At 38.6% G+C, this 27,658-nt stretch overlaps 2 protein-coding genes across 6 annotated transcripts in view; both read left to right on the forward strand.

Annotated features, from left to right (window-relative positions):
* The window catches only part of LOC131683057 (scavenger receptor class B member 1), a 1,664,068-nt gene that overhangs the window by 1,487,589 nt on the left and 148,821 nt on the right, over window positions 1–27,658 (forward strand). The window lies entirely within an intron of this gene.
* LOC131683056 (uncharacterized) lies at window positions 12,484–27,607 on the forward strand. The gene is made up of 2 exons (XM_058964870.1): window positions 12,484–14,102; window positions 23,237–27,607. Exons 1-2 carry the CDS (start codon window positions 14,092–14,094, stop codon window positions 25,209–25,211), a joined length of 1,986 nt encoding a protein of 661 aa, XP_058820853.1. The 5' UTR covers window positions 12,484–14,091; the 3' UTR covers window positions 25,212–27,607.

The raw sequence follows: 27,658 nt of genomic DNA on the forward strand, positions 1-27,658 counted from the left end.
CATTTCAATCGAACATGTGCAATATAGTCTAGGGAGCAAACGCATCGCACTTACCGTGAAGGATGAGGCAAGGTACCTCAGTTCGAGACTGACTAAAGGTAATTTTCGTAAAACATTCATATTATGTGAGAACGAAAACCCATTAAGGATATTCATTACAATGCATTAGAAGAGAGACAATTACGGTTTTAAACAGAACATCTTATTTTATTTTTTTTTTCTTTTTGCTCATCATACCGAAAGGAAACATAAGAAATGGTTTCAAAACCATGGCGGACAGCATCTTAAAACTTTTTAATAGCATTGGTATTGCCAATATAATGCTTTCAAAATGGACATTTGTGCGCGGGTGCTATATAATAGCACTAGTACTGCAGAAACGAGCTGCCAATCTTTGCACAGTAATAGCACCATATTTTGCCTTTTCTGGCATAATATCAGCATTATATCAGTATTTAGGGCTTCACGGCTCTTTAAAACAACTTTATATGTGGATCTAAAGCAGATATTAGGCTACGTTATAATGCTTATTGGTTACTTGGGTAGTCCCCTAGAGAGTTTCAGATTGCCCTGTGAGCTATGGCTCGAAAGTCTGAGAGTGCCCAGCGAACCATGTGAATATCATTATAACGCCTCATAAAGCCAAACTAGCGCCCTGCGAGATATGAGAATACCGTACTAGAGCACCAGCGACTGTGGAAGCGCTCTCCGAGCTATGGGAATATCATACTGGCGTCCTAAAGAGTCCGAAAGCGCCCAGCGAACAATGAGAATATCAGACTAGCGCCCTCAAGAGTTTGAGATTATCCTACGAGCTATGGTAACAAAATACTTGCGCCAGAGAGAATGTGAGAGCGCCTTGCGAACTATGAGAATATCGGACTTGCGCCCTAGGACGTTTAAGAGAGCCCTCCAACCTACGAATATTAAACTGATGCCCAAAAGAGTCTGAGAGCCCCCTGCGAGCAATGTGAATATCATACTGGCGCCCCATGGGGTCATATTAGCGCCATAGGGAACTTGAAAGTGCCCTGTGAGCTATGAGAAGCCTCCCAGCGAGTGCGGAAGCGCTTTCCGAGCTATGGGAATATCATACTAGCGCTCCAGAGAATCTGAGAGTCTCGAAGCGCCGTGCGAACTATGAGAATATCGGACTTGCGCCCTAGGGAGTTGAAACTGGTGCCCGACATACTCTGAGAGCGCCCTGCGAGCAATGTGAATATCATACTGGCGCCCCATAGAGTCATATTAGCGCCCTGTGAGCTATGAGAAACATCCCATGGGACTATCATACTAGCGCTCCAGAGAATCTTAGAGCGCCCTACGAACTATGAGAATATTAGACTATCGCCCTAACGAGTTTGAGAGCGCCCTGCGAACTATGTGAATATCGTAAAAGCGCTCGAGAGAATCTAAGAGCGCCCTGCAATCTATGAGAATATTAGACTAGCGCCCCAGAGAATTTGTAAGCGCCCTGTAAACTAAGAGAACATCAGACTAGTAACCTAGAGAGTTTTGTGAATATCATGCTAGCGCCCTGAAGATTTTAAGAGCGCCCTGTGAGCTATGATACTATATATCATACGATGACCTAGCGAGTATGGAAGTACTCTTCGAACTATGGAAATATGATTCTGGCACCCCAGAGAATCTTTGAGTGCCCTACGAACTATGGGAATGTCAGATTAGCGCTCTAGCGAGTTTGGGAGCGCCCTGCGAGCTATGGAAATATTATACTGGCACCAGAGAGAATCAGAGAGCGCCCTGCGAACGATGAGAATATGAGACTATCCTAGAGAGTTTGAGAGCGCGTGCTATGTGAATATCATACTTGCGCCCCGTAGAGTCATACTAGCGCTCTAGAGAGCCTGAGAGCGCCCAACGAGCTATGAGAATATCATAAAAACACCCCAGCGAGTGTGGAAGCGCTTTCCAAGCTATGTGGATATCACAATAGCACCCCATAGGGTCTCGGAGCGTCATGCGAGCTATGAGAATATCAGACTAGCGCTATAGTTAGTTTTAAAGTGCCATGCGAGCTATGGTAATATCATATGGCGCCCCAGAGAATCTGAGAGCGCCCTGCGAACTATGAGAATATCAGACTACCCTAGAGAGTTTGAGAGCGCCCTGCGAGCAATGGGAATATCATACTGACGCTCGAGAGAATCTGCGAGCGCCATGATATGCTGGCTGCGAGATATGTGAATATCATTCTAGCGCCCCATATAGCCATACTAGCGCCCTGAGAGCTATGAGAATACCATACTAGCGCTCCAACAAGTGTGAAAGTGCTCTCCGAGCTATGAGAATATCATACTGGCGTCTTAGAAAGTCCGAAAGCGCCCAGCGAACAATGAGAATATCAGACTAGCGCCCTCAAGAGTTTGAGATTACCCTACGAGCTATGGGAACAAAATACTTGCGCCAGAGAAAATCTGAGAGCGCCCTGCGAGCGCCTTAGGAATAGCATACTAGCGCCCCATAGAGCCATACTAATGCCCTAGAGAGCTTGAGAGCGCCCTAGAGCTATGAGAATATCAAACTAGCGCCCTAGTGAGTTTTAGAGTGCCATGCAAGCAATAGGTATATCGTACTGGCGCCCCAGAGAATCCGAGAGCGCCCTGCGAACTATATGAATAATAGTCCATCCCCCCTCAAAGAAGCTGTGAGCGCTCTGCTAACTATGAAAATATCGGACTACTGCCTAAAGAGTTTGGGAGCACCCTGCGTGCTATGGGAATGTCATGCTGGCGCTCGAGAGAATCTGAGAGCGCCCTGAGAGCTATGGAAGTACTAGCTCTCCGCGCCCTAGAGAGTTTGAGAGCGTCCTTCGAGCTATGGGAACAAAATACTGGCGCCAGAGAGAATATGAGAGCGCCCTGCGAGCTATGGGGATACCATACTAGCTCCCTATACAGTTATACTAGCACCCTAGAGAGTTATGAGAATATCGGACTAGCACCCTAGTGAGTTTGAGAGTGCCTTTCGAGCTATGGGAATATCGTACTGGCGGACGAGAGAATCTGAGAGTGCCCTGAAACCAATGAAAATATTATGCTAGCGCTCCAGAGAATTTGTGGGCGCCCTAGAAACTAAGAAAACATCAGACAAGCACCCTAGAGAGTTTGGGAGCGCCATTCGAGCTGTGGGAATATCGTACTGGCGCGCGAGAGAATCCGAAAGCGCCCTGCGAACTGTAGGGATATTAGACTAACTCTCCAAAGAATCTGTGAGCGCACTGCGTACTATGAAAATATCGGACTACCGCCCTCAAGTGTTTGGGAGCGCCCTGCGTACTATGAGAATATCATACTCACGCTCGAGAGAATCTGAGAGCGCCCTGCGAGCTATGGGAATACCATACTAGCTCTCCATACAGTTATATTAGCGTCCTAGAGAGCAATGAGAATAACGAACTAGCACCCTAGTGAGTTTGAGAGTGCCCTGCGAGCTATGGGAATATCGTGCTGGCGCACGAGAGAATCTGACAGTGCCTTGCAAATTATGGGAATATTATGCTAGCGCTCCAGAGAATTCGTGAGCGCCCTGCAAACTACGAGAATATCGAACTAGCGCCCAAGAGAGCTCGAGAGCGTCCTGCAAGCTATGGGAATATCATGCTGGGGCCAGAGAGAATCTGGGAGCGCCCTGCGAGCGATGAGAATATAAGGCTACCCTAGAGAGTTTGAGAGCACCCAGCGTTCTATGGGAATGTTATACTGCCGCTCGAGAGAATCTGAGAGCGCCCTGCGAGCTATGTGAATATCATACTTGTGCCTCATAGAGTCATACTAGTGCCCTAGAGAGCCTGAGAGCGCCCAGCTAGCTATGAGAATATCATAATAGCACCCCATAGGGTCTCGGAGCGTCCTGCGAGCTTTGAACATGTCAAATTACTGCCCGTGCAAGTCTGAGAGCACCCTGCGAGCTATCGGAATATCATACCATGCGCCATGCGAGTTTTGCAAATATCATATTAGCGCCCCAGAGAGTGTGGAAGCGCCCTGCGAGCGATGGGAACGTCAGACTTTCGTTCGAGAGAATCTGAGAGCGCCTTGTAAGTATCAAATAAATGTTGAAACGCTCTGGTATGGGAATATTATTCTAGCGCTTTTAAGTATCTGAGAGTATCTTGCGAGCTATGAGCATATCATACCAGTGCCCCTAAAGGTCTGGGATCGCCATGTGAGCTATGAAAATATCATACAAGCGCGGCAGGGAATTTGACAATATCCTACGAGTTTGAATAGATTCATAAAATTCCAAATATCTGGATGTTTTTACGAGCATAGCGATCATTAAATTTGCCTTCCAGGCCAACGGAATTTTTTTTAGCTCAAAAAAATTTTTTTTTCGATTCCAGGAGCTGGTTAGTCGCCGACTAACCGTGACTAACCGCAACTACAGCCCCAATCTCAAATGGTGGGTATAATATGCGGTTGGGTGTTGCATACTCCATCAGCCCCCTCTCAGTTTCCCCTCACACCATATCTTTCTACATCAACCCCCCCTCCTCCCTCCCCTTTAACCTACATTCTCTTCATCCGCCATATACATTTTTGGAGAATTTCGTCCCATAGCCATATATTATAAGTGAATTTGGAGTCGCTCAGCTCAAATTTGATATCTAAAAGATCAGATCAATTCATCTTATAGTGATAAATTGATTTTGTCACACATTTTATGATATAAGTTTTGCCAATAGTTGGTAATGAATACGAATGAGAACATAAATAAACTATACGATTTCATTATCGTCAATTCGGTTCTTGCGGATTAGATTTCACCGTACTTTAGTGAACTGTAACTTTTTTTACTACAAGTTTTATATTAGATGAGAGAATCTATCGACTATCAACTCGGTATTGTTTGTTGGTTTTAATCGACGATTTCATTAATTGTGTGTTTAGGCTAGCCTCAATTCGGTTGATTTCTTAGCTTCATCAGCCTTTAACTTCGCAAATTCTGTAGCATAAGCACTCAAGTTAACTAGCAGAATTTTCATAATAACTTGCATCAACTTTAGACAGTTCTAATACAGTGAAGATCTGTTTTAACAGCCCTTTGGTGAGTTTTAGGCTGTTAAAACGGAGATAATAACAAAATCGGGACATATTTTTTTCTTTCTTTTTAACAAACCGAAGCTCTTAAAATATTCTTCTTTAGCCCCATAGATATAGCTTCATAACCCTTTCCGATTATTTAGTATAATTTTCGCTCAACAGTGTCAGACAGCGCAAAATTTAAAATAAAATTGAAATTTGGATTTTTCATATTAAGGATCCTAAGATAAGAAAAATATGCTCAAGAAAAAAATTACTCGAATTCGACTTGGTTCGTCTGCTAGAGCTCATCAAACTACCAACTAACAATTTTCATACGAGCTTGACAAAATCGTGGGCTGATAAAAGCTAATAATGCTGAAATAATACTATCAATGTTAGAAGTATTATTCGAACAACATCATCTGGAATATAACCAAACATGCTTACCATGTTCTTGAAAAAATATTTATACAGCTAAAATGAGCGCCCTGCAAACTACGAGAATATCGAACTAGCGCCCAAGAGAGCTCGAGAGCGTCCTGCAAGCTATGGGAATATCATGCTGGGGCCAGAGAGAATCTGGGAGCGCCCTGCGAGCGATGAGAATATAAGGCTACCCTAGAGAGTTTGAGAGCACCCAGCGTTCTATGGGAATGTTATACTGCCGCTCGAGAGAATCTGAGAGCGCCCTGCGAGCTATGTGAATATCATACTTGTGCCTCATAGAGTCATACTAGTGCCCTAGAGAGCCTGAGAGCGCCCAGCTAGCTATGAGAATATCATAATAGCACCCCATAGGGTCTCGGAGCGTCCTGCGAGCTTTGAACATGTCAAATTACTGCCCGTGCAAGTCTGAGAGCACCCTGCGAGCTATCGGAATATCATACCATGCGCCATGCGAGTTTTGCAAATATCATATTAGCGCCCCAGAGAGTGTGGAAGCGCCCTGCGAGCGATGGGAACGTCAGACTTTCGTCCGAGAGAATCTGAGAGCGCCTTGTAAGTATCAAATAAATGTTGAAACGCTCTGGTATGGGAATATTATTCTAGCGCTTTTAAGTATCTGAGAGTATCTTGCGAGCTATGAGCATATCATACCAGTGCCCCTAAAGGTCTGGGATCGCCATGTGAGCTATGAAAATATCATACAAGCGCGGCAGGGAATTTGACAATATCCTACGAGTTTGAATAGATTCATAAAATTCCAAATATCTGGATGTTTTTACGAGCATAGCGATCATTAAATTTGCCTTCCAGGCCAACGGAATTTTTTTTAGCTCAAAAAAATTTTTTTTTCGATTCCAGGAGCTGGTTAGTCGCCGACTAACCGTGACTAACCGCAACTACAGCCCCAATCTCAAATGGTGGGTATAATATGCGGTTGGGTGTTGCATACTCCATCAGCCCCCTCTCAGTTTCCCCTCACACCATATCTTTCTACATCAACCCCCCCTCCTCCCTCCCCTTTAACCTACATTCTCTTCATCCGCCATATACATTTTTGGAGAATTTCGTCCCATAGCCATATATTATAAGTGAATTTGGAGTCGCTCAGCTCAAATTTGATATCTAAAAGATCAGATCAATTCATCTTATAGTGATAAATTGATTTTGTCACACATTTTATGATATAAGTTTTGCCAATAGTTGGTAATGAATACGAATGAGAACATAAATAAACTATACGATTTCATTATCGTCAATTCGGTTCTTGCGGATTAGATTTCACCGTACTTTAGTGAACTGTAACTTTTTTTACTACAAGTTTTATATTAGATGAGAGAATCTATCGACTATCAACTCGGTATTGTTTGTTGGTTTTAATCGACGATTTCATTAATTGTGTGTTTAGGCTAGCCTCAATTCGGTTGATTTCTTAGCTTCATCAGCCTTTAACTTCGCAAATTCTGTAGCATAAGCACTCAAGTTAACTAGCAGAATTTTCATAATAACTTGCATCAACTTTAGACAGTTCTAATACAGTGAAGATCTGTTTTAACAGCCCTTTGGTGAGTTTTAGGCTGTTAAAACGGAGATAATAACAAAATCGGGACATATTTTTTTCTTTCTTTTTAACAAACCGAAGCTCTTAAAATATTCTTCTTTAGCCCCATAGATATAGCTTCATAACCCTTTCCGATTATTTAGTATAATTTTCGCTCAACAGTGTCAGACAGCGCAAAATTTAAAATAAAATTGAAATTTGGATTTTTCATATTAAGGATCCTAAGATAAGAAAAATATGCTCAAGAAAAAAATTACTCGAATTCGACTTGGTTCGTCTGCTAGAGCTCATCAAACTACCAACTAACAATTTTCATACGAGCTTGACAAAATCGTGGGCTGATAAAAGCTAATAATGCTGAAATAATACTATCAATGTTAGAAGTATTATTCGAACAACATCATCTGGAATATAACCAAACATGCTTACCATGTTCTTGAAAAAATATTTATACAGCTAAAATAAAATGATGAGCAGTTAACCGTTTGGCGAAGCTACAACCTGAACAAAGATTTCACGAACAGTACTACTTTCATTAGTTGATACCTCAAATCAATCGACCTATCAAATACGTCATTACGAAACAAATCTACTCTGCAATACAGATATGAAATTAGTTTGGTTTGGAAATATAAATGATTTTTGGCTTTCTTATCTACATATTAGGAAATCACGTCAAAAATCGACCTGCCATTTGAGTCCCAGAGGGCCAAGTGTCACATACTATTCGATTCAAATCGTCGAGACCGCAAAATGTCTGCGGGTGCATGTGTGTATCAAATAAAGCCGCTCAATTTTCTCAGAGATGGCTGAACCGATTTGCACATACTTAGTTTCAAATGAACGGTTATAATTCTCCCACAAGCTGCTACTGTATTTTTTGTTGATCCCACTTCCGGTTCCGAAATTAAGGGCTTAAGACTGCAGCCACATAGCAAATTTCTATATAAACTTGCAACATGAAGATGTCCAAATGATGCAATAGATGTTGAAACGGATTTAACATTACTTGGATTAGTGGGCCTAGATCCCTAAAGACCAATCAAAGTAGTTTTGGCCATATTGGCCACCACTTAGGGGGGTGGAGATAGTGTAGTTGGTAAATCGATTGCCTTGTACCCAGCTCACCTGGGTTCAATTACCAACCCCGCACATAGGGTTAGAGATTTCTCTTATGAGATTTCTCCAACCCGACAAAGAGGCGAATGACCCTAAGGTTAAAACCTCTATAATCAAAACAAAAAAATATTGGCCACCTATGACGGTGCTTGATACTCTCGGGTAACTATCAAAGTTCGTATGATAATATCACACCTATTTCTCAGCAAATTCTTGACTGATTTTTACAAACTTGATTTCAAATGATAAATACAATACACCCATTGCACAGTGGTCCGAATTCACAATTTAGGAAGACAAAAATGTTTGTGGCTAAACCTTATGTTTTAGAGCTATGATGTCTTTAGGACAAATAATCAGTATTGATTAGGCCATCTCCAGATGTAGATGGCTCTTATTGTTAGGGTGCTTCAAAAATTATTTTCTGATTGTGAGGAGATAGAATATTGCAGTCTTCAGCAACATTGTAGAGGAACTTACACCAAGCAACTTTGCAAAAGACGTCATAGTTGTATCTCCAAACGTTTTTATTTTATAGCTATTTTAATTGAGCAGTTTTTTTGCTCTAACTTTTTTACTTTTTATTTCTCATAAATGGTGTCTACAGACAACTTGTAAATCTTATGGAGACAATTTTTTTCATAAAAGAAGAATTCAGATGTCACTTTCAGAACCGAAGTTATGAGTATAAATATATATTTTATAAAAAATAAGTCCTTTTAAAATATTTATATCTAAAATTGGGGCCAACAAAAATAATTTCTTCTTCTTGCATTTCAAAGAGCATACTTTCAGGCATGTTAAGAAAAAAAATTGCGAAGGTGATAAATTTAAATGAAGTTTGAATATTGTGATTTTACTACTGAAAAATGCCTCATGTAGAGTCAAAATTTCTCGAATGGGTCACCCAAATTAGGTGATATCGCAATTTCGATGGAAGATCCATTTTTTGGTAGTATATGGCACTGCAAAACCAAATCCAGATGGGTTCCGCGAAAAAAATGATTTTTTTTTATAATTTTTTTAAGCTGCGTCCAAGGTAATCGATTTCCAAATACGCTATGCTCGTCTCCACATTTAATTTAGAATAATGTAAATGGCGGACCATCTTTTTTCTCGACGGCATGTTGTTAAAAATGTTAAAATGATTTATTCCATTTGTTATAGACAATTGTTTAAAAAATCTACAAAAATTCGGATTGGAAAACATTACGAACAATCTGTGACAATTTTTTTGCTGATTAGTTCGTTAAAATTTAATTAGGTCGCCCGTAGTAACATTTTAAAAATAAGCGGGCTAAAAACTTCAAATATCAATATTTTCACAGACTAACACACATAAAACTGGAAAACAATTCTTCGCCCGCTTTAACGGTCATTTTTATTTGGGACTGTGGTCGCATTTGAGATTATTGTACCACTTATATATCGTCGATGTTGTGCTATCTTATAACAAACGCCATTTTGGGGTAAACTTAGTTAGATATGCCATATAACTTGTCTAAAAAATCTCTACAAAGTCGCGTTTTCAGAATGTTAACATTCTGCTTGGTTACTGAGATATAGTGAGAAACGCGCTGAGAAATTTTTAAATTTTTGCTTCAAATGACTGTTTCTGTGCATTGACTCTAGTTATCTTGATGCATAAGATATTTTTTGTGTAAAACTATCTAAGAAACACAATGGCATAATCATTTTTGAAACAAAAATACACAATTTCTGAGAAAAATGCAGTTGAATTTTTAAACCGTAGATGTAGCACTGTAACTAAAAATAAGTATTTATTCTAGATTCCCTGGCCCATTTCCTTAAAAATGTACCTCATCGATTGTTTATAGACCAAATATAGTCAAAGATATGAATAAAAGTTAATAAATTAATGATTTATTTCTATGGAAAATTTCCCATGCACGATTATGACACGCCATACAAATTTTGTCATCAATACACACCTATGACACGTGTGAGTGCGACTTTTGTTTACATTTATAGTAAAAACAACATAGTCAACCGGTCTTCGTAATATTTGAGATGTTAATGCAGAGTAGATAGATGCATCAATTGTCTTCTTTGAATTGTTTTCACCATTTATAAGTTTCAATATATTTAATCTCAAACATTAAAAATCATTTTTCTCGAAATGTGCTAAATGGCTCTTGTCATAAGATAGGACAACAGCGACGATATGCGCAAGTATACGGGGGATAGACCACTAGTGAAAAATTGTGCCTGAGCCTGAGGGATAACCCTTTTGTAAATTAATGGTGGAGCTAGTGTTCTAGTAAAATTCGCGGATCGATATTTTTTAACGAATTTCCTCAAAATGTTATGTCTGTTAACCTATGATATTATGGTAAAAACAATTTTTTTAGGTGTCCATCTTGATTTGGTTTTGCAATGCCACATACTACCAAAAAATTGGATCTTCCATCGAAAATGTGACAATTTGGGTGGCCCATTCGACAAATTTTCGGTAGTAAAATCACAATTTTCAAACTCCATTTAAATTTTTTCCGAAATATCACCTTCGCAATTTTTTTTAAACATGCCTGAAAGTATGCTCTTTGAAATGCAAGAAGAAGAAATTATTTTTAATTGCCCCAATTTTAGATATCAATATTTTAAAAGGACCTATTATTTATTCAATGTTACTCACAACTTCGGTTCTGAAAGTGATATCTGAATTCTTCTTTTATGAAAAAATTTATCTCGATAAGCTTTACAAGTTGTCTGAAGACACCGTTTATGAGAAATAAAAAATAAAAAAGTTAGAGCAAAAAATGTTTTTATTAGGAACACCCTAAGTTGCTCAATTAAAATAGCTATAAAATAAAAACGTTTGGAGATACAACTATGACGTCTTCCGAAAATAATTTTTGAAGCACCCTAACAATAAGAGCCACCCTAATACCATCTACATCTGGAAATGGCCTAATCAATACTGATTATTTGTCCTGAAGACATCATAGCTCTAAAACATAAGGTTTAGCCACAAATATTTTTGTCTTCCTAAATTGTGAATTCGGACCACTGTGCATTGACTGCTATTGAATTTCATTCAGCTCTGACTTGATTCTGGAGTTACTACGGTTACATAGTAATTTAAACCGAAATAAGGTACCAGGCATATTTGAATCCATTTTCACCAACTAGGCCTCTCTCACAGGTATAATCCCTTTTCCCTCCCACTGCATTCCAAAATATGTTATACGAAGACAACATTTAATTCATGCTGATTTATCCACTTAAATAATATATTTTTTGTTCCAAGGTCGTCATCGTCAACATGGTGCTCATCAGGTTCGTGGTGCCCTTGTAAATATGTGCAAAGTGTAATAAGAATGTAATAGACATTTTCACAAATATATTGAATATAACTTGCTATTGAATAAATGAGAAAGGCACAATTACAGCATTAGGTGGATTAAAACAGGTTTTATTTTGTTCAAACCAATTTATGTATCATTGATTCAATAAATTCCTTACTTTCACTTACACAGTTGTTTTCGAAATTTAAAAACGAAGAAAGTGATGTATTATGCATTTCTTTTGTTTGCATTTTTACCTGCGAAAAATGCGATCAAACGCGTGGGGTGCATTTATACCCCAGTGCAACATTCTTGGGTGGAAATCGCAAGTGCAACGTTCTAGGGTTAAGAATGTAATAGACATTTTCCACAATTATATTGAACATAATCGGTCATGGTCATAGTTTGAAGAAATGGTAATGGTAATGGTCATAGTTTGAAGAAATGAGAAAGGCACAATTGCACCGTTAGGTGGATTAAAACAGGTTTTTCAAGAAAAAGCGTTGATTTCTTAGTTCTCAGTCGCGTTGGAAATTTGAGTAAACTATAAACAAATCGATTCAAAAATTTTTTCGTTTTTTTGGCTCAGTACAATGTATAAAACCTTTAGGAAAATACAGTTTTTCCACCACAATGCATTGATTAAGGAATCCAGATATTTTATTAACAGAGCATTAGCAATAATTCGTTTGTATGTCTATTTTATGGGCCATTTTGTCGCTTTCCCATTGATTTGGTTTGAGATTTCTAGCACTGATGTTATCCTATGCTGATCTGAGCGATTCTCTGAGTCCTGCCACTATCCCATGTAGTATGTGTTATCAAAATCATCGCGAAGCATCAAGTTCTAAATGTTCTCAAACGATATAATATCCGAAGAGAGTGATAAGGGTTGTAAGAAATGTCTCATCACATTGTTAGGTGGATTAAAAACGTTTTACATTTCTTATAAAAGAAATGTATAGAATTCGCTCAAACTTTCAAGATTTTTTCCGAGGCCCGGAGGGCCGAGTCTTATATACCAATCGACTCAGCTCGACGATTTGGGACAATTGAACAGCCCCACAATAGTAAACACCTAAAAATGCGCAACCAACAAGTCTATGGTTGACCTGAAAGAACTCGCCACTAGCGAATTTGCAAACGCAGCGGCTTAAGTCGCAGTGCACATAGCACAACAAACGTGAGTCACTGTGTTGCTCGAAGAATTAATGATTGTTTATAGATATCCGCGGTAAATAATCAATTTCCAATGACACCGGCGGCAGGTGTTTATACGGTTGTATAGAATTTGGCTGTGCCAATATTAATTAACGCAATTATTTACATAGGCGTGGCGTTTTTATGATTGTGAGCGCATCGATACAAATGCATAATTATGTTCGGGAAATAGAGCGTTCAACTGCTTACGAATAGCTTTAGTTAGAACAAGAGAACACGAGGTTCTAGCGAGAACCGAAGGCTCACTAACATTAAACCAATTAGGAAGTACTCACGTTCGGGGAACCTTCGTAAAATAATAGAAGACAGCAAGAGTTACTTTAAGGTAGAGGAGAATAGGAATACATTAACATAAAAACTACAAACGAAGGAGAGAGATAGAAAGCGATGTGACACTAATACAAATATAATGTCAATCGCATGCTGAACAGGGATAGATAGTCAATAATTGAAATCTTGCTGAAGTAAGCAAGAAATTTACTATATAAACTTCAGAAGGTTTAGAATCGAGGCTTTTTTCTTTTTCTCCCTTTTCAATTAACTCGATCAAGGCTGGGCCCCATGTACTGTGCGTACCTCTGGCTGCCAACAACCGAGATCGATTTTAAGTTTTGAATAGTTAGGCGCGAAAAGAATCGCACAGTAGGGTAGTCTATACAGATGTGTACAAAAAGTAGGAGTAATATATGTTTTTCTAGAATCGTAAACCTGACTTTTGTGTTTATTTCCGTTCGCGTTTTCCCCGTGTTAGGAAGGGAATAATATGTTGGTAACGTGTTGCGCGGGAGTAGCCGTTGCGGGTAGGTGCATGTGGTGACAGCGGTTTAGCAATCCTGAGAGATTGCAGGACGCATTTATGACTGGAGGCTAAAATCAGCTAAAGTCTTCAGATCAGTGTATACCATAAAGTGAGAAGAAAGGTTACATTTTGAAAGTGTTTGAGCGTTTTTTAGTGAATAAGTTGGCATTTTACCGACTACTATCGTCAAAGAGAAAAAAAAAAAACATCGAGACAGGCGTTGGTGGTAACCAGTTTTAATGCCTGAAATAAGTCTCGTCGCGAGGAAACCTTAACCATAAGTGTAGATCCGAGAAAAGCAGAAATTCGACGATTTCTGATCGTGTTAATATTGAATGTGATGAAAAAAAATGCGTAAATTGTCTGCGGAATTTGATGGTGAAAACTGAAGAAAAATAACAAACCACGAAAAATACGATAGCTTAAATGTGGAAAAAGACAAACACTCAGCATATCTGATCGATTCAGTGAAAGTTTCTTTGTTCACAAAACTTTGGCAGAGTGCGTCAACGATCTCTACGAATACATATGCGCTTGCTACGAGTTTAAGGATCTAGATCATCTCGACAGGAACTAACGAGTAGATCAACAATGCAGCTCAGGTAAGTGAGAAAAAGAAATTTTCTTTCATACTACACAGGGACAATATAAAAAGATCAACTTTATTGAGCTATTATGCCGCGATAGTAGGATCATAGGAACTACATCTGGCTACTTTCGTTTTTTTTTCGAAGAAACGGTTAATTTTGTACATTGCATCACTTAATTAATTAATTAATTAATCCACCACACACGGTGAATACACTCGACAATGTATGATGACATATAGTGACGACCATAACACGACGAACGAGAAGTAAATGAAACCTTACACCACGAAGCGAGAACGGACTAGCAGAATAAGCATTTTACGTTAGCTACCAGCCATGTACTGAAACAGCTGGTACCGACGAAGAGACCGAGACTGTGGTTGATGACGAAATAATTAAATAGCGGGAGAAGATATATCAACAATCGTGACGCAATCGGTGGGTGCAAGGAACTGAACGCGCTGAGGCGATACGATTGCAATTAAAACACATTTCACCTTTTTTCTTTTTTTTCCTCAAACGTTCGTTTCTCATGGAAAGTGAAAAAACGAAGACGATTGGATAAATAAAACAAATTACCTTAAACTGTTATTGAACAAATAATGAGGGCTGGAAGAATATTGAAAGCATTAGTGAACATACAATTCACATCGGAAACTGTACTTATTAATACTAGCGTAGCTAACACCAATGAGGTTGTTGAACTACTACGCAGGGAAAAAATTATTGAAATAATCAAAGAACAGGGTGAAATAGTCCAAGTAAAACTACACGAAGAACTAATACTCATTCAAACCCCACATACTCCCATTAAAGCGACAGCGAACCAGCTAAAATTCTACGTAAGAACCTTTCTCCCAACAATATGCGGAAATCTCATATTGAACACTAGAAACGGTGTAATGACACACCACGAAGCAATGAAAAAACAGCTAGGAGGCCAAATCATTGGATGCACATACTAATCCCTAAATGTCTAGGCTAGATGAAATCAGTGAATACATCTTACGCGAATACGAGAATTTAAACAAAAACAAAGGAAGAGCCAGAACGCTCCAAGGAATCCTCACAAAAAAACAATTGCTTAAGGAAGCCTTCGAAGAGTTCGAAGCAGTATTAAGTAAATACGAAAACAGAGTCGAAGTTAGAGTTTGGAATGAACTAACCGACAAATTAGACATAGTACAGAAAAAATACGACCAGTCAATAAAAATCCTTGATAGGACAATAATACTCGAAAAGAAGTTAGATATAAAAGGAGTTATACCCAAACAAATACGCTTATCAGAAGCAAAAATAACCAAACAAAGAAGCTTATCAGACAGTGGATGCGAAATAAAAAGCAACACCATGCAGCGTAATGCACAAGAGGCGGAATACCGCTTCCCTAAAACAGAGGCTATTCAGTGTATCCCTGAGTTTAACGGGTCTCGGGATGAATTAGACGCGTTTTTATACCACGTCGATCACTTTGCCGAACAAATACCAGCAGACGAACCGCATACAGATCTAGTCTATGTGGTACTACTGAAATTGAAAGGAAAAGCGGCAGCAGCAATCGCTAAAATCAAAGGCGACACTTGGAATGAAACAAAGACGAACTTGATTAAAGAATTTGGGGATAATGTATCCATAGAAGGTATAATTACCAAAATAGAAACCCTAAGGCAAAAACCACAGGAAACATTTAAAGAGTACAAAAAACGAGTGATGGAAATAAATACCCACCTCGAATATTATGACGAAGGACCAGGGGAAGTAGACAGGGCTATGACAAAAAGCTTGAGGCTACACTGCATATGCGGTTTATATAATAAAGAACTTAAGCAAATAGCCCAGAGTCAACGTGAAATGCCGCTAGTCGAGCTACTGAACTACTTAGAGGAAAGACATGCAGAATGCGAGCATTTGACGGAAATAGGTAATAGACTGGAATCATTGGAATTAGTACAAAATTCAAACAAATTCAAAGGAAGATGGGCGACAGACGGGGGGTTTAACAATACACCAAGACAGTTTAGGAACGACGACCATAGACCTCGACGCGAGGATTACCAAAACGAGCGTGGTAGATACAGAAACGGCTATCAGCCACCAAGAATAAACAACAACAGAAGCTACCAACAAGATAGACAAGGAGAAAGTGGGCGCCCAGGAGGTAGTTACAACTACCAAACGAATAACAACAACCAGAGGAGTATGCGCCCAGACGGAAACAACAGGACCGATTGGAGGCAAAATGAACCGGGCCCAAGACCATGGAGGGAAACGCAGCAAACAGGCTGGAGGCAAAATGAATCTGGCCCGAGACCATGGAGAGAAGCACGACAAGCAGGTTGGAGGCAAAACGAGCCTGGGCAAAACCAGTGGAGGGAGCAGCAACCCCCCTGGAAACAGAATGACTCAAATCCCAGACAATGGAGGGAACAACCAGACTGGAAAAGAGGCGAGTCACCATACAAGCAGGAGCATAGAAGAGATGAAAACCAAAGAAAAAACTGAACGATGGGGTGTTCGGGCAGATAGATGGCAGGACCCCCTACAATAACAGGCCAGAAAATAAACCGTTTAAACAACCCCGACAAGTATGCGTAAATTGCGGTACATACAGTAAAACAAGCACAAATAAGAATTTAAGAAATTATAATACAACTAGACAACGACTGAGTACTAAGTCGCTCAATATACGATATAATGGCCACGGACGGCCCACCACATTGCAAGAAAACACGAGTAATCAATTCCAAGGAACCATGCCTCCATATGAAAAATTGGACATAGAATGTACCAGAAATCATCAATTACTAGTAAATATCGCCTCAATAGAAAGGCCTGACATTAGGATTAAATATATGCTTGATACAGGAGCGTTTCTTAATGTAATAAGATGGGATACGGTCGCGAAAATTGGAGCCAGATTTATTAACTATCGGGATAAGTTATACATTACAGGTTTTAATCTGACACAATCAGAAACTATTGGATCAGTAGAAACCACATTAATAATTGGGAACTCGAAGTATCCAATAAAATTTTATATTGTAAAGGATTTGTGCGTCCCGGGAATTATAGGAGCGAAATTTCTTAAGGAATGTACAATTTTTATATCTCAGCAATTGAACTACATCGCCCTCCGTAAATCAAATAGGAGCGACAATGAGCCAAATGGAGATACAATACAAAGTCCTGATACTTTTGCGTCAAGAGAGGAAAATATTCCCAACTACGCGGGTGACATGAATTCAACTAAAAACATTGAAGAAGTACGTAACAAGATCCCCGGAGGAAGGGATGGGATGAATAATAGATATCAAAATGAAATAGCAAGGGATGATGAAATGCCCTCAAACATGACGCGAAAATGCAAAATTCTGGCTGAAAAGGCATGCCAGACAGAGGCAATTACGAAATACACTGATGATAAGACACAGTATGATAACGAAGAAATGAATCATATAACAGATATGACCAAACTAATAGAAAACAGAAATAACAATAAAACGTCAAGGAAAAGTTTTATTGAATCAGACACATCTCACAGAAGAAAGTGCATGACTAGCATGATCCCGGAATGTGGATCGGAATATAGGATAGATTTTAATGATTATGGTACAAACAAGAAAGATTACTATAAAAAGAATTACACGAATGAGTCCAACGAAAAAAATTACATGGATTCCTACTATGGAGAACAGGTTTTAGAAAACTTGGATGACAACCAGGACTATAGTCTGGTTGACAATAAAAAGTACGATCAGTTACGTGGTAATGAACGAACTGAAAAATTATTAGAGAACCTTAATTTGGATCATTTGAAAAGAAACGATTTCCAAGCCATGGAATCAATTATGGCGGAATATAGTGATGTGTTTTACCAAAAGGGAGACCATCTAACAACTACAGACGCGGCTGTCCATGAAATAGAGACGACGTCGAACGTACCAATAAATAAAAGACAATATAGATTTCCCGAAGCAACAAAAAAGCATATAAATGCAGAAATCGAGGAAATGTTGAAGCAAGGCATTATTAAGCCCAGTAAAAGTCCATGGAATGCACCGGTTTTGTGCGTACCCAAAAAGGACGATGAAAACGGAAATAAAAAGTATAGAATTGTGGTTGACTTTAGAGCGCTAAATTTAATAACAAAACCGTTTGTATATCCGATCCCACTGATCGACGAGATACTTGATAATCTCGGAGGAGCTAAATATTTTTCAACATTGGACCTGAAATCAGGTTTTTATCAAGTCCCAATTAACCCAAAAGATGCGGCTAAAACAGCCTTTTCAACCCCTAAAGGGCACTTTGAATTTACAAGAATGCCTATGGGCCTTAGAAATAGTCCATCAACATTTCAGAAGTTGATGAACACAATATTGTATGAAATTGAAGGTGTGAAAGCTATCGTTTACTTAGACGATATTATCATTTACGGGTCAACTATTGAGGAACACAATGAAAACCTCATAAAAATTTTGAAGGCTATGCGCCGACACAATTTGAAAATTGAGGCAGGAAAATGCCAAATTTTAAGAACCGAAATTAAATATCTCGGACATGCAATTAATGCTGAAGGCATTCGGCCAATGGAGGATAATATAAAGGCCATCAAAGAAATGACTGTACCAAAAACAGTTAAAGGAGTCCGTTCGTTCTTAGGAACGGTTAATTTTTATGGTAAATTCATACCACAAATAGCAGAAAAACGTAAACCATTGAACGATCTGCTAAAGAAAAATGTAAAATTTATTTGGACCAATGAATGTCAGAAAGCATTCGAAGAATTGAAAGATTTTTTAACTTCAAATACTCTGTTGGTAAGACCAAACTACAAAGATACGTTTGTGATCACAACAGATGCAAGCGAGTATGCCATTGGTGCAGTACTCTCTAATGAAAAGTCCACCGATAGACCCATAGCCTATGCGAGCAGAGGTCTAGTAGGTGCAGAAAGAAGATACCATACGATAGAGAAAGAATTACTCGCAATTGTATGGTCAGTGAACAGATTCAAACATTTTATTTATAATCAGAAATTTATCGTCTACACAGATCATAGACCTTTAATCTCTATTTGGAGATTGAAGGAAACATCACCCACCCTGACACGACTTCGTTTAAAGCTCCAAGGGTTGGAAATGGACATACGCTACAAACAAGGAAAAGATAATGTTGTAGCAGATTTTCTATCTAGACTTAATCCTGATGCTGAGATAGATGAAAAATCTCACACGGTCGCTGTAGTCACACGACAACAGAAACTGCAACAACAGCAAGAAGAAGACGAAAAACTTGCCAAGCAAACCGAAACAAAGACCACGAACCAGATTACAGACCCATCGGGAAGATTTGGGCTATTCAAGGACACACAGCAATCCGAATGGAACCCTCACATGGACGGGCTAGAAAATATCGATTTTGAATGGGACGAAAAAGATGATCTAGATGTAACAATAACACATGAAGATTTTGAAAATGATCTAGAACAGGGACGTATAGATTTTAAACTATTAAAGTTTTCAAAAAGCAAGATCGACGAGAGCGAAACAGACGCCACATTCGTTATCGTTAATAGTAGGTCAGCCTATAAAGAGCTGAGCGAATTGGTCGACCTCCCTCATGGGTTGAAAGATTTTCTAAATGGTAGAATATTTGCCATCCCAAACAGAAAAATATGGGGTATGATTCTAAATGGGTCAAGCCGATCAAGAGCTGACACAAAAGTATTTTTCCAAGGATTAGTTGACGCGTTCGGGAACTGCCCCGAACACATGAAAGAAGATAAGAATATTCAAATTATCTCCTTTAGAAACATACAAACGCCACCAGAAACTAACATTTTACGATTTGTAGCAGGTAAATTCAATAAAGTATTCACCCTCTTTGCGCCAGAGAAAGACCGAATGCATGTACCAGTAGGAGAAAGAGAAACCGTACTTAAAGAGTTTCATGACTCTCCGCTGGGCGGACATGTCGGCAGTAAAAGAATGTTGAAACGCATAAGCCCACTATTCGAGTGGAAAAATATGCGACGAGATGTAGAGAACTACGTCAAACAATGTGATTCGTGCCAAAAGAACAAGATTGGACGATCCAACAAAATTCCAATGAAAATAACAACCACATCGTCCGAACCATTCGAAAAGTTATATATGGACATTGTGGTATTACCAGAATCCGATTGGGGTAACAAATACGGTCTAGTTATGCAAGACGACCTAACAAGATACTTGATTGTAGCACCGATGGAGAATCAAGAAAGCGCAACGGTCGCGCAAACATTTGTTGAGAATTATATTTGTAAATTTGGAGCTCCCTTGGAGTTAGTTACAGATAATGGAGCAAATTTTGTAAGCTCCCTAATGAAAAACGTCTGTAAAATTCTAAAAATTAAGAAAATCACTACGAGCACCTATCATCCACAAGCAAATTTAGTGGAGAGGTCGAACAGGGAACTTAAAATGTACTTGAGACAATATGTTGGAAATGCCCCGAAAACTTGGGACCAACATTTGCCTTTCTTTACATTCGAATACAACACCACGTCAAACTCATCGACGGGCTATACACCATTTGAATTAGTATATGGTAAAAACGCCAACATTCCCAATTCAATTTATAAATGGAACAATGATGGGCTATATTACGAGGACTACGTCAACGAAATACGGTCCACGTTCAAACACCTGCACAAAAAAGCACGAGAAAACCTAATATTGTCAAAAGAAAAAAGGAAGGACCTATACGATAAAAACGCCAACGAGTGGCAGCCTATGTGGGGCGATATGGTACTTGTAAAATCCATCCCCACGGGTACAGGACAAAAACTGCAAGCTCTGTGGAGAGGCCCATATGAGGTCGTAGAACTCCCGAGTGAATGCACGACCGTGATTAAAAACGGAAACAGATTAGAGAAGGTTCATAATAACCGTCTCAAGAAGTACACGGATTGAACTCTAGGAGGAGAAATGTACATATTGTAAATAGATATACTGTAGATACATATATAAAGTTTACTAGACAAATGTAATTTCACAGCGTTCTGGTAAATCTACATGTTGCACGTTGCAAAACGTAAAATTAGGTTTTTGAATAAGTTGGCGGCTTGTAAAAAAATAAGAATGAACATAATAATCAGTCATTTTGTTCGCTGGCATATGTCAGCGCAAGATGACGCGAAATTACAAGAATTTTTTTTTAAGTATGTACATTACCCGTAAAACGAGAGACCATTGACCATGATCAAAGATATTCCATTTTACGAAACTCAAATATTAAACACTATGGTAGAGGAAACTAAACGCGATCGAAAAATACGTAGACAACGGTGGAAATATATCCACCACCCTATATCTTGCGCAAGCGAGCAAGAGTGAAAGGAAACTAAAACACCGATGATAAGTATTAACACAAAGTAACTAGCAGCTTTTCAAGTGGCGAACGAGCCTAAGCTCAGATTTAACACTCCTTAAAAAAAAAGCTCTAATCTAATCAAAAAAATTATTTCTAAGGTAGCACTCACCAGATTATCCTATAAATTATTACAGTATCCGTCGAGAGGGGGAAGGCACCAGAGCAAGAAGAAAATACCCTAAAAAGAGGAAAAACAAAGTACAAACGAAAAAAAAAACAAATTAAAAGAAATACACTTACCATACATGACACCATAGCTGAAAAAAAAATAAAGAAACGTCTCGGAGGGTGGTTTTCGGAGAGCCTAGAAAAAAATACAATACGCAATAGTGAATCCGGTTCAAATGTATATTTCCGACCCTGCAAAGAATAAAAATGTATAACCGAAGAATAAATAAACATAATAAGATACTTACCTTAACCTAAAAATGGCGAAGACAGGCACGGAACATCGGCAGGCACACGCCTTGCACTTCCGAAATATCGGAGACCCACGCGTAACGGGGTCTCCAAACCATGTGCCGCGCGATGCGCCAGGGCGTGGCGCGCAGCGGCACACTGAAAGTTATTGGCTCGTCTTCTACGGCAAATACGAGTTGGCACGCGGAATTGACAACTTGCCAATCCTCGAGAAAAACGGGCCCTGGTGTGCTGGCCGCCTGGTAGCGGCGGACCAGCCACATCCAGGCCTCATGAAGCGCGTGGCGCACACCATGGAGGTAGAAAGGGCGGGTCAGCAGTAAACGAAAAAAACCTATTTCGGCTACTACGCGTGGCAGGGCGGTTCCCGGTGGGTAAAACGGCAATGGGCCGAAATACATGACGCACGCCAGAAACCTGGTATCCGGACACCAGGTGCGGGCCCTGTGGAGGCCACGGGCATTGGGTGAATATACAATAAAAGAGCTAAAAGAACAAAAAGAAAAAAGTTTTTGGAACCGAAAATCAAGACGCACTACTTACCTCATTATTACCTCTCGTCACAAACGATTGACATCAAATGCCGAAATCGGAACAGAAAAGGTGCAAGAGGCGCGCTAGTAAAGTCTAAACCACTTACACTGCACATAATAGTGCACGGGAAAAAAAAATTCAGGAGGCGGTTCACGTTTCACATCCACAGCATTTCTTGCTTTGCAATACGGTTATAAATCTAATGAAGCGAGTTATTGTAACTATGCTAGGGTAATGAGGGCATTTTGACAGTGAATACGACTGTAACCGGAATACGCACCGCTTTGCTCAGCAATCATATAAGAGCAAGTTTATCTGGCTAAGACAGGAGTAAAACAAAAGGAAAACCAGACTCGAGTTCAATCTTTATTGGCAGCGTACATTTTTACTAGATAAGAAGTATATAGATATAGGCTCAATACTGTACTGTTGGACATCCTTTTTCTGCGGGGTTTTTCCATATGCCGCGCGAGGATTTATGCAAGATAGCAAGTTTTTTTTCTTTAAGGTAGCAAGCCGCATCAATAAAGATTTAAGGTAACAAGCTTTTTGTCACATGAATTACATATGCATAGACTTAAGGCATAAAATTGTTGCCCCAGTTGAATCAATATAAGTTTAAAGACAGCCACCCAATTTTGAAATGATGCAAGATCAACGCGTTGCGTTGATTTTTCGTTCCATATATACATATGCATATTGGTTTAAAGCAATAGAAGAATAATTGATTTTACGACTCTATACATAAGAAAGTATCGTTATCTTTCATATTTTAGAACTATTTTCGCTGGAGTTTTCTTGGCCATGGCGAACGCAGCGTTGATTCTGGAAAGACTCAATGATGTATTACTGGCACAAGGGGTCTACGATTTTAAGGTAACGCTAACGTATAAGAGTCTTGTAGAGGATCAAGCAGAATTAGAATCGGCACTAAATGCTTTTAATGAAACCTGTACAGCGCTAATAGAAAGAATTCCTAATTTGAAATGCGGGGTCATAACCTCGGTTTGGAGCAAAGACACTAGTGACATTGCGAACATAAACACGTACATCAGGTATTTCTTTAAAACAAGAACACCAAGAGGGTTTTGGTCAGCAATTGGAGCAATGGACTCCGACGACAGAACTAGAATTGACGAAAATATGGATAAACTTAGACGAAACGAAGAAAGATTCAACAAAAATACAGAACATCAAGCGTCAGCAATAGAAAAAATATACAATTTCGTGAGCAACTCAACAATCACCATGAATAAGGCAGTCGAAAGCAACAATAAAAATTTCGAATCTTTAAAAACAGAAATCAGGAACACTCTTAACAGAGCCCATGACAGAGATAAAGACCTATACCTAGAAGCAACACTCATGGAGATAGGCATGTGGTATAACAGTATGAGACAAAACTTAAAACTAAAACAAAAAACGTTGATAGCAATATTACACGCAGAAAACACAAAGAGCCTCGACCTAGCGGAAATAATAAACCCAGTACAACTAATCCGAACATTAGACAGTGAGGAAGCAACGCTGAACGACAACCTTACTTTCCCGAGAAGAGCAGACGGGGCAATTATGCCAGAGATATTAAATACACTTCATTACTACGTAAACCTCACCAACGACTTAGATATAATTATGACACTTCAAATTCCGCTCGTGAAAAAAAGCAAATGGTATGCGTATAAAGGCACAATCGAGCCAAGCATAACCGGAAACATATTGACAATATTGCACTTAGAGGAAGACATAATAATAAAACAAGAAAACAACTGGGGATATGTATTAACCCAGGCAGATTATAACAACTGCGATAGAATAGGAGACACTAGGCTTTGTAACTTAAGCAATATAGAGAGAGACCTCAAACAAGAGGACACATGTATGGCCGCGCTATATTTTAGAAACATAACGACGACATGCAAAACAAAAGTGCTGCAGTTGAACCACGACATATGGTTGGAAACTGCAAATAGGAACATATGGACGTATTTTACACCTAACAAATTGAAGGTATCCGTTTTCACGGGGAAGAACGTTACGGAAACTACAATACAAGGCAAAGGAAATATAAAATTACTGCCGGACATGATGATACAGACGGATAGTATAAGAATTACACACTTCAGTGAAACACAAGGTGAAACAAAATTAACATACCACATACCACATACGGACATACCAAATATTTCTAGTAAATGGAAGGATAAGGGGATACCGTCTCTTTCAAAACGTAATAAGATAGTTTCGTTATTTGACACAAAGAAACTTTTCGACATAGGGGTAGAAGTCGACGAAATAAAAAACCATAGAACCACGCTAGAAAATTTAGCATATGCCCCTCTAGAGAACCCATGGACGACATTTAGTGTCTTCTTGGTCATAGGAGGAGCTTTAGGCATATTCTTCCTATGTTTCAAAGGGGAGATATCATGCTGCACACGGAAAACCGTTATAGAACCACACATACCAAATATAGGACAAAGGGAAAACAGAAGACAAACGAAACACACACTGGATAGGAACATTATAAGCAAAACGAAATTACAGACCATAAATGAGAAGAAAAAAGAGAAACAACCAGACATGAACATGCGCTTAAATAAACAACAACAAAAAATTCAGAAGGCAACGCCAAATACTAAAGAAGGGGGTACAATGCAACCCAATCAACAAAGGACGCAAAATATTACGACAGCGCATACTAGTAAACCAGCACTGAAAAAAATGCAAGGAGGAATAAGAACGTATTGAGCAACAAAACGCAATAAGAGACACAATGCAAATTAAATAAACATGATAATCGTTGTCATTAATTAACATGGATATAAGCAATTTACAATATGAGGAAAAGCGAAAGTGAAAGGAAAATAAAGAGTAAATAATCAACAGTGAGAACATAAAAAAACATTAACATAACATAAAAAAAAAAAAAAAAAATTAGATAAAGGTAAAGGTATACAAATATGATAAAAAGGAACAAAATTACCACAAAATGGGTAATAGTTCGGTTGATATAAGATGAAGAAAAGCTTTTAAAATGCGAATACAAAAAAGGAGTATAATTGACGAAAATATTTATTTGCAACTAAGAAAGTAATATTTGCAAAGCCAGAAGCAAAAGTATGGAAGAAATAAAGAACATACTACAATATAAGAAGGAAAAGATAAAGACAGAATTTATTGAAAACTCTTAGATTATAAAGACACATGCGGCGCAATATAAATAAGAGGTTAAAAGCATTGGAATGAAAAAGCATATCAGAAAAGCTGCAATAAAAGGAAGCGGGAAACGCCTGCGAGTAACGCAGAATTACAATGCATGATTTACAAATAATAAAAGATGGAGACTCACTCTGGAAATCATGAAGCAGAACCTAGACACAAAGAAAACATGGACAACAATATATGAAAAGAATGAACAATTTTTAATTGGAATTATTTTTTTTCTTACCCTACGCTGGCCAGCGGATAAAACATATGCAATATTGATTAAGAATCATTTATATCACTTAATACAAGTATGAAAGCATATGAGCGGACAAGGGAACCGGAACCCGGAATGAGTATGAATGTCTTTATTTTATGAACGTGATGACAAATTCTATTTACATGACGACTAAGAATCGCAGTCGAATTAAAATATACACGAAAAAGAAAAACGTAAAACATGAACGCAGCGACAGAAGGACACAACAAGAAGAAACACAAATATAACATGACCTACAGAGAAGATAATACAATAAAGGGAAAAAAAAGGTTAAACAAGAGGAACGTTTAATTAAAAACGGCAAAAGTGATAAAAACCAATGCAATCATGAAAAAGCAAAGAAAGTATTCAAGGGGGGCTAAAGAAAACAAAATAGAAGGGTTAATAATAGGAAGCTTACATACTTCCGGGGAATAATATTTTTACGGTATCTTTATAGGATCACCCTGGGTTGTCAAATTGAGAAGAATACGAATTAAGAAGTAACAGATGAAATGAAGAAAAGCGTCTGAGGGGAATAATTAAAGGAGTAATGACATACAGGATACAGATGGAAAAACAACGGTTGAAGGAATGTTTCAACAAACACGTAAAATATATAAATAATACTGGATACGAATCAAACAGATATCCATGCCCAATAGCAGGGAACTTCATAGGATGAAATTAAGTAATATAACAAAAACACCTAACAGACAACATATCGGAAAACGGGAAACAAGAGAAAAACAAATAAAGTGGAGAATTATGAATAAATAAATAAAACAAAATAATAAAGAAAGAATCTAAGTCTAATTTCAGTAAAACCAGGTCCCACCTGCAACCACCTTACTGGAAAGGGGGGAGGAGGCCACACCAATCCGAATAAAGGATACCACAATCTCGCCGAAAGAAGGAAACATAGGTAACATTCAATCACATTTACAGCGCACTAACAAACTAAGCTAATCACAACAATTCGAAGCAAATTACTAACAAACTACTATGTCTTCATATATATATATATAAAAAAAAAAAAGAAAACAGCATAGTACTAACAAACGGTTATTTCTCCATATGAAAAAAAAATAACATAACTAACATTACTAACCACTTGTTCGAACAAACATAGATTAGATAGAATACCCGAACGTGAAGATAGACTAGATTGAATGCGCAAACGCCAATATATGATTTAATAAGCGATGAAAATTACATAATAAGAAAGATTAGATTGAAATGCCCAAACGACAATATATGAGCGATGAAAATTACATAATAACATTAATAAGCAAAAAAAAAAAAAAATTTTTTTTTACACAATTTAATATCAATTTATTATCCACAAAGAATTTTTTTGAAAAGCAACAAACAAGCAAGTGAAATCTGAAGATCAGGGACAAAAGAAATTTTTCACCCCCAGGAAGCCAACATCACCACATACTTTTGGTCTGAAAATTTATGATGACAAAGGACGAATCAGGCGGAAGACAGAGGGTTGAAGGTGTTGGGTTGTGACGGCAAGGGCGGAGCAACAGTGAAGGATGAGAACTGGACCAACGAACGAAAGGGCAAAACCGGAGCGGGCAAATAAATCGAAGGTAGAGAATGGTTGTAAGACAAGCCGCAATATGAAGCAAGTAAAAGAAAAACCATAGCAAAGAATCGGAGTCGCAACCACTGAAAAAAAATCGACTCAAGCTGGACATACTGCCAGTCATTATGCAGTGTT

This window comes from Topomyia yanbarensis, chromosome 2 (genome assembly GCF_030247195.1).
Source record: "Topomyia yanbarensis strain Yona2022 chromosome 2, ASM3024719v1, whole genome shotgun sequence".
Classification (NCBI taxonomy): Eukaryota; Metazoa; Arthropoda; class Insecta; order Diptera; family Culicidae; genus Topomyia; species Topomyia yanbarensis.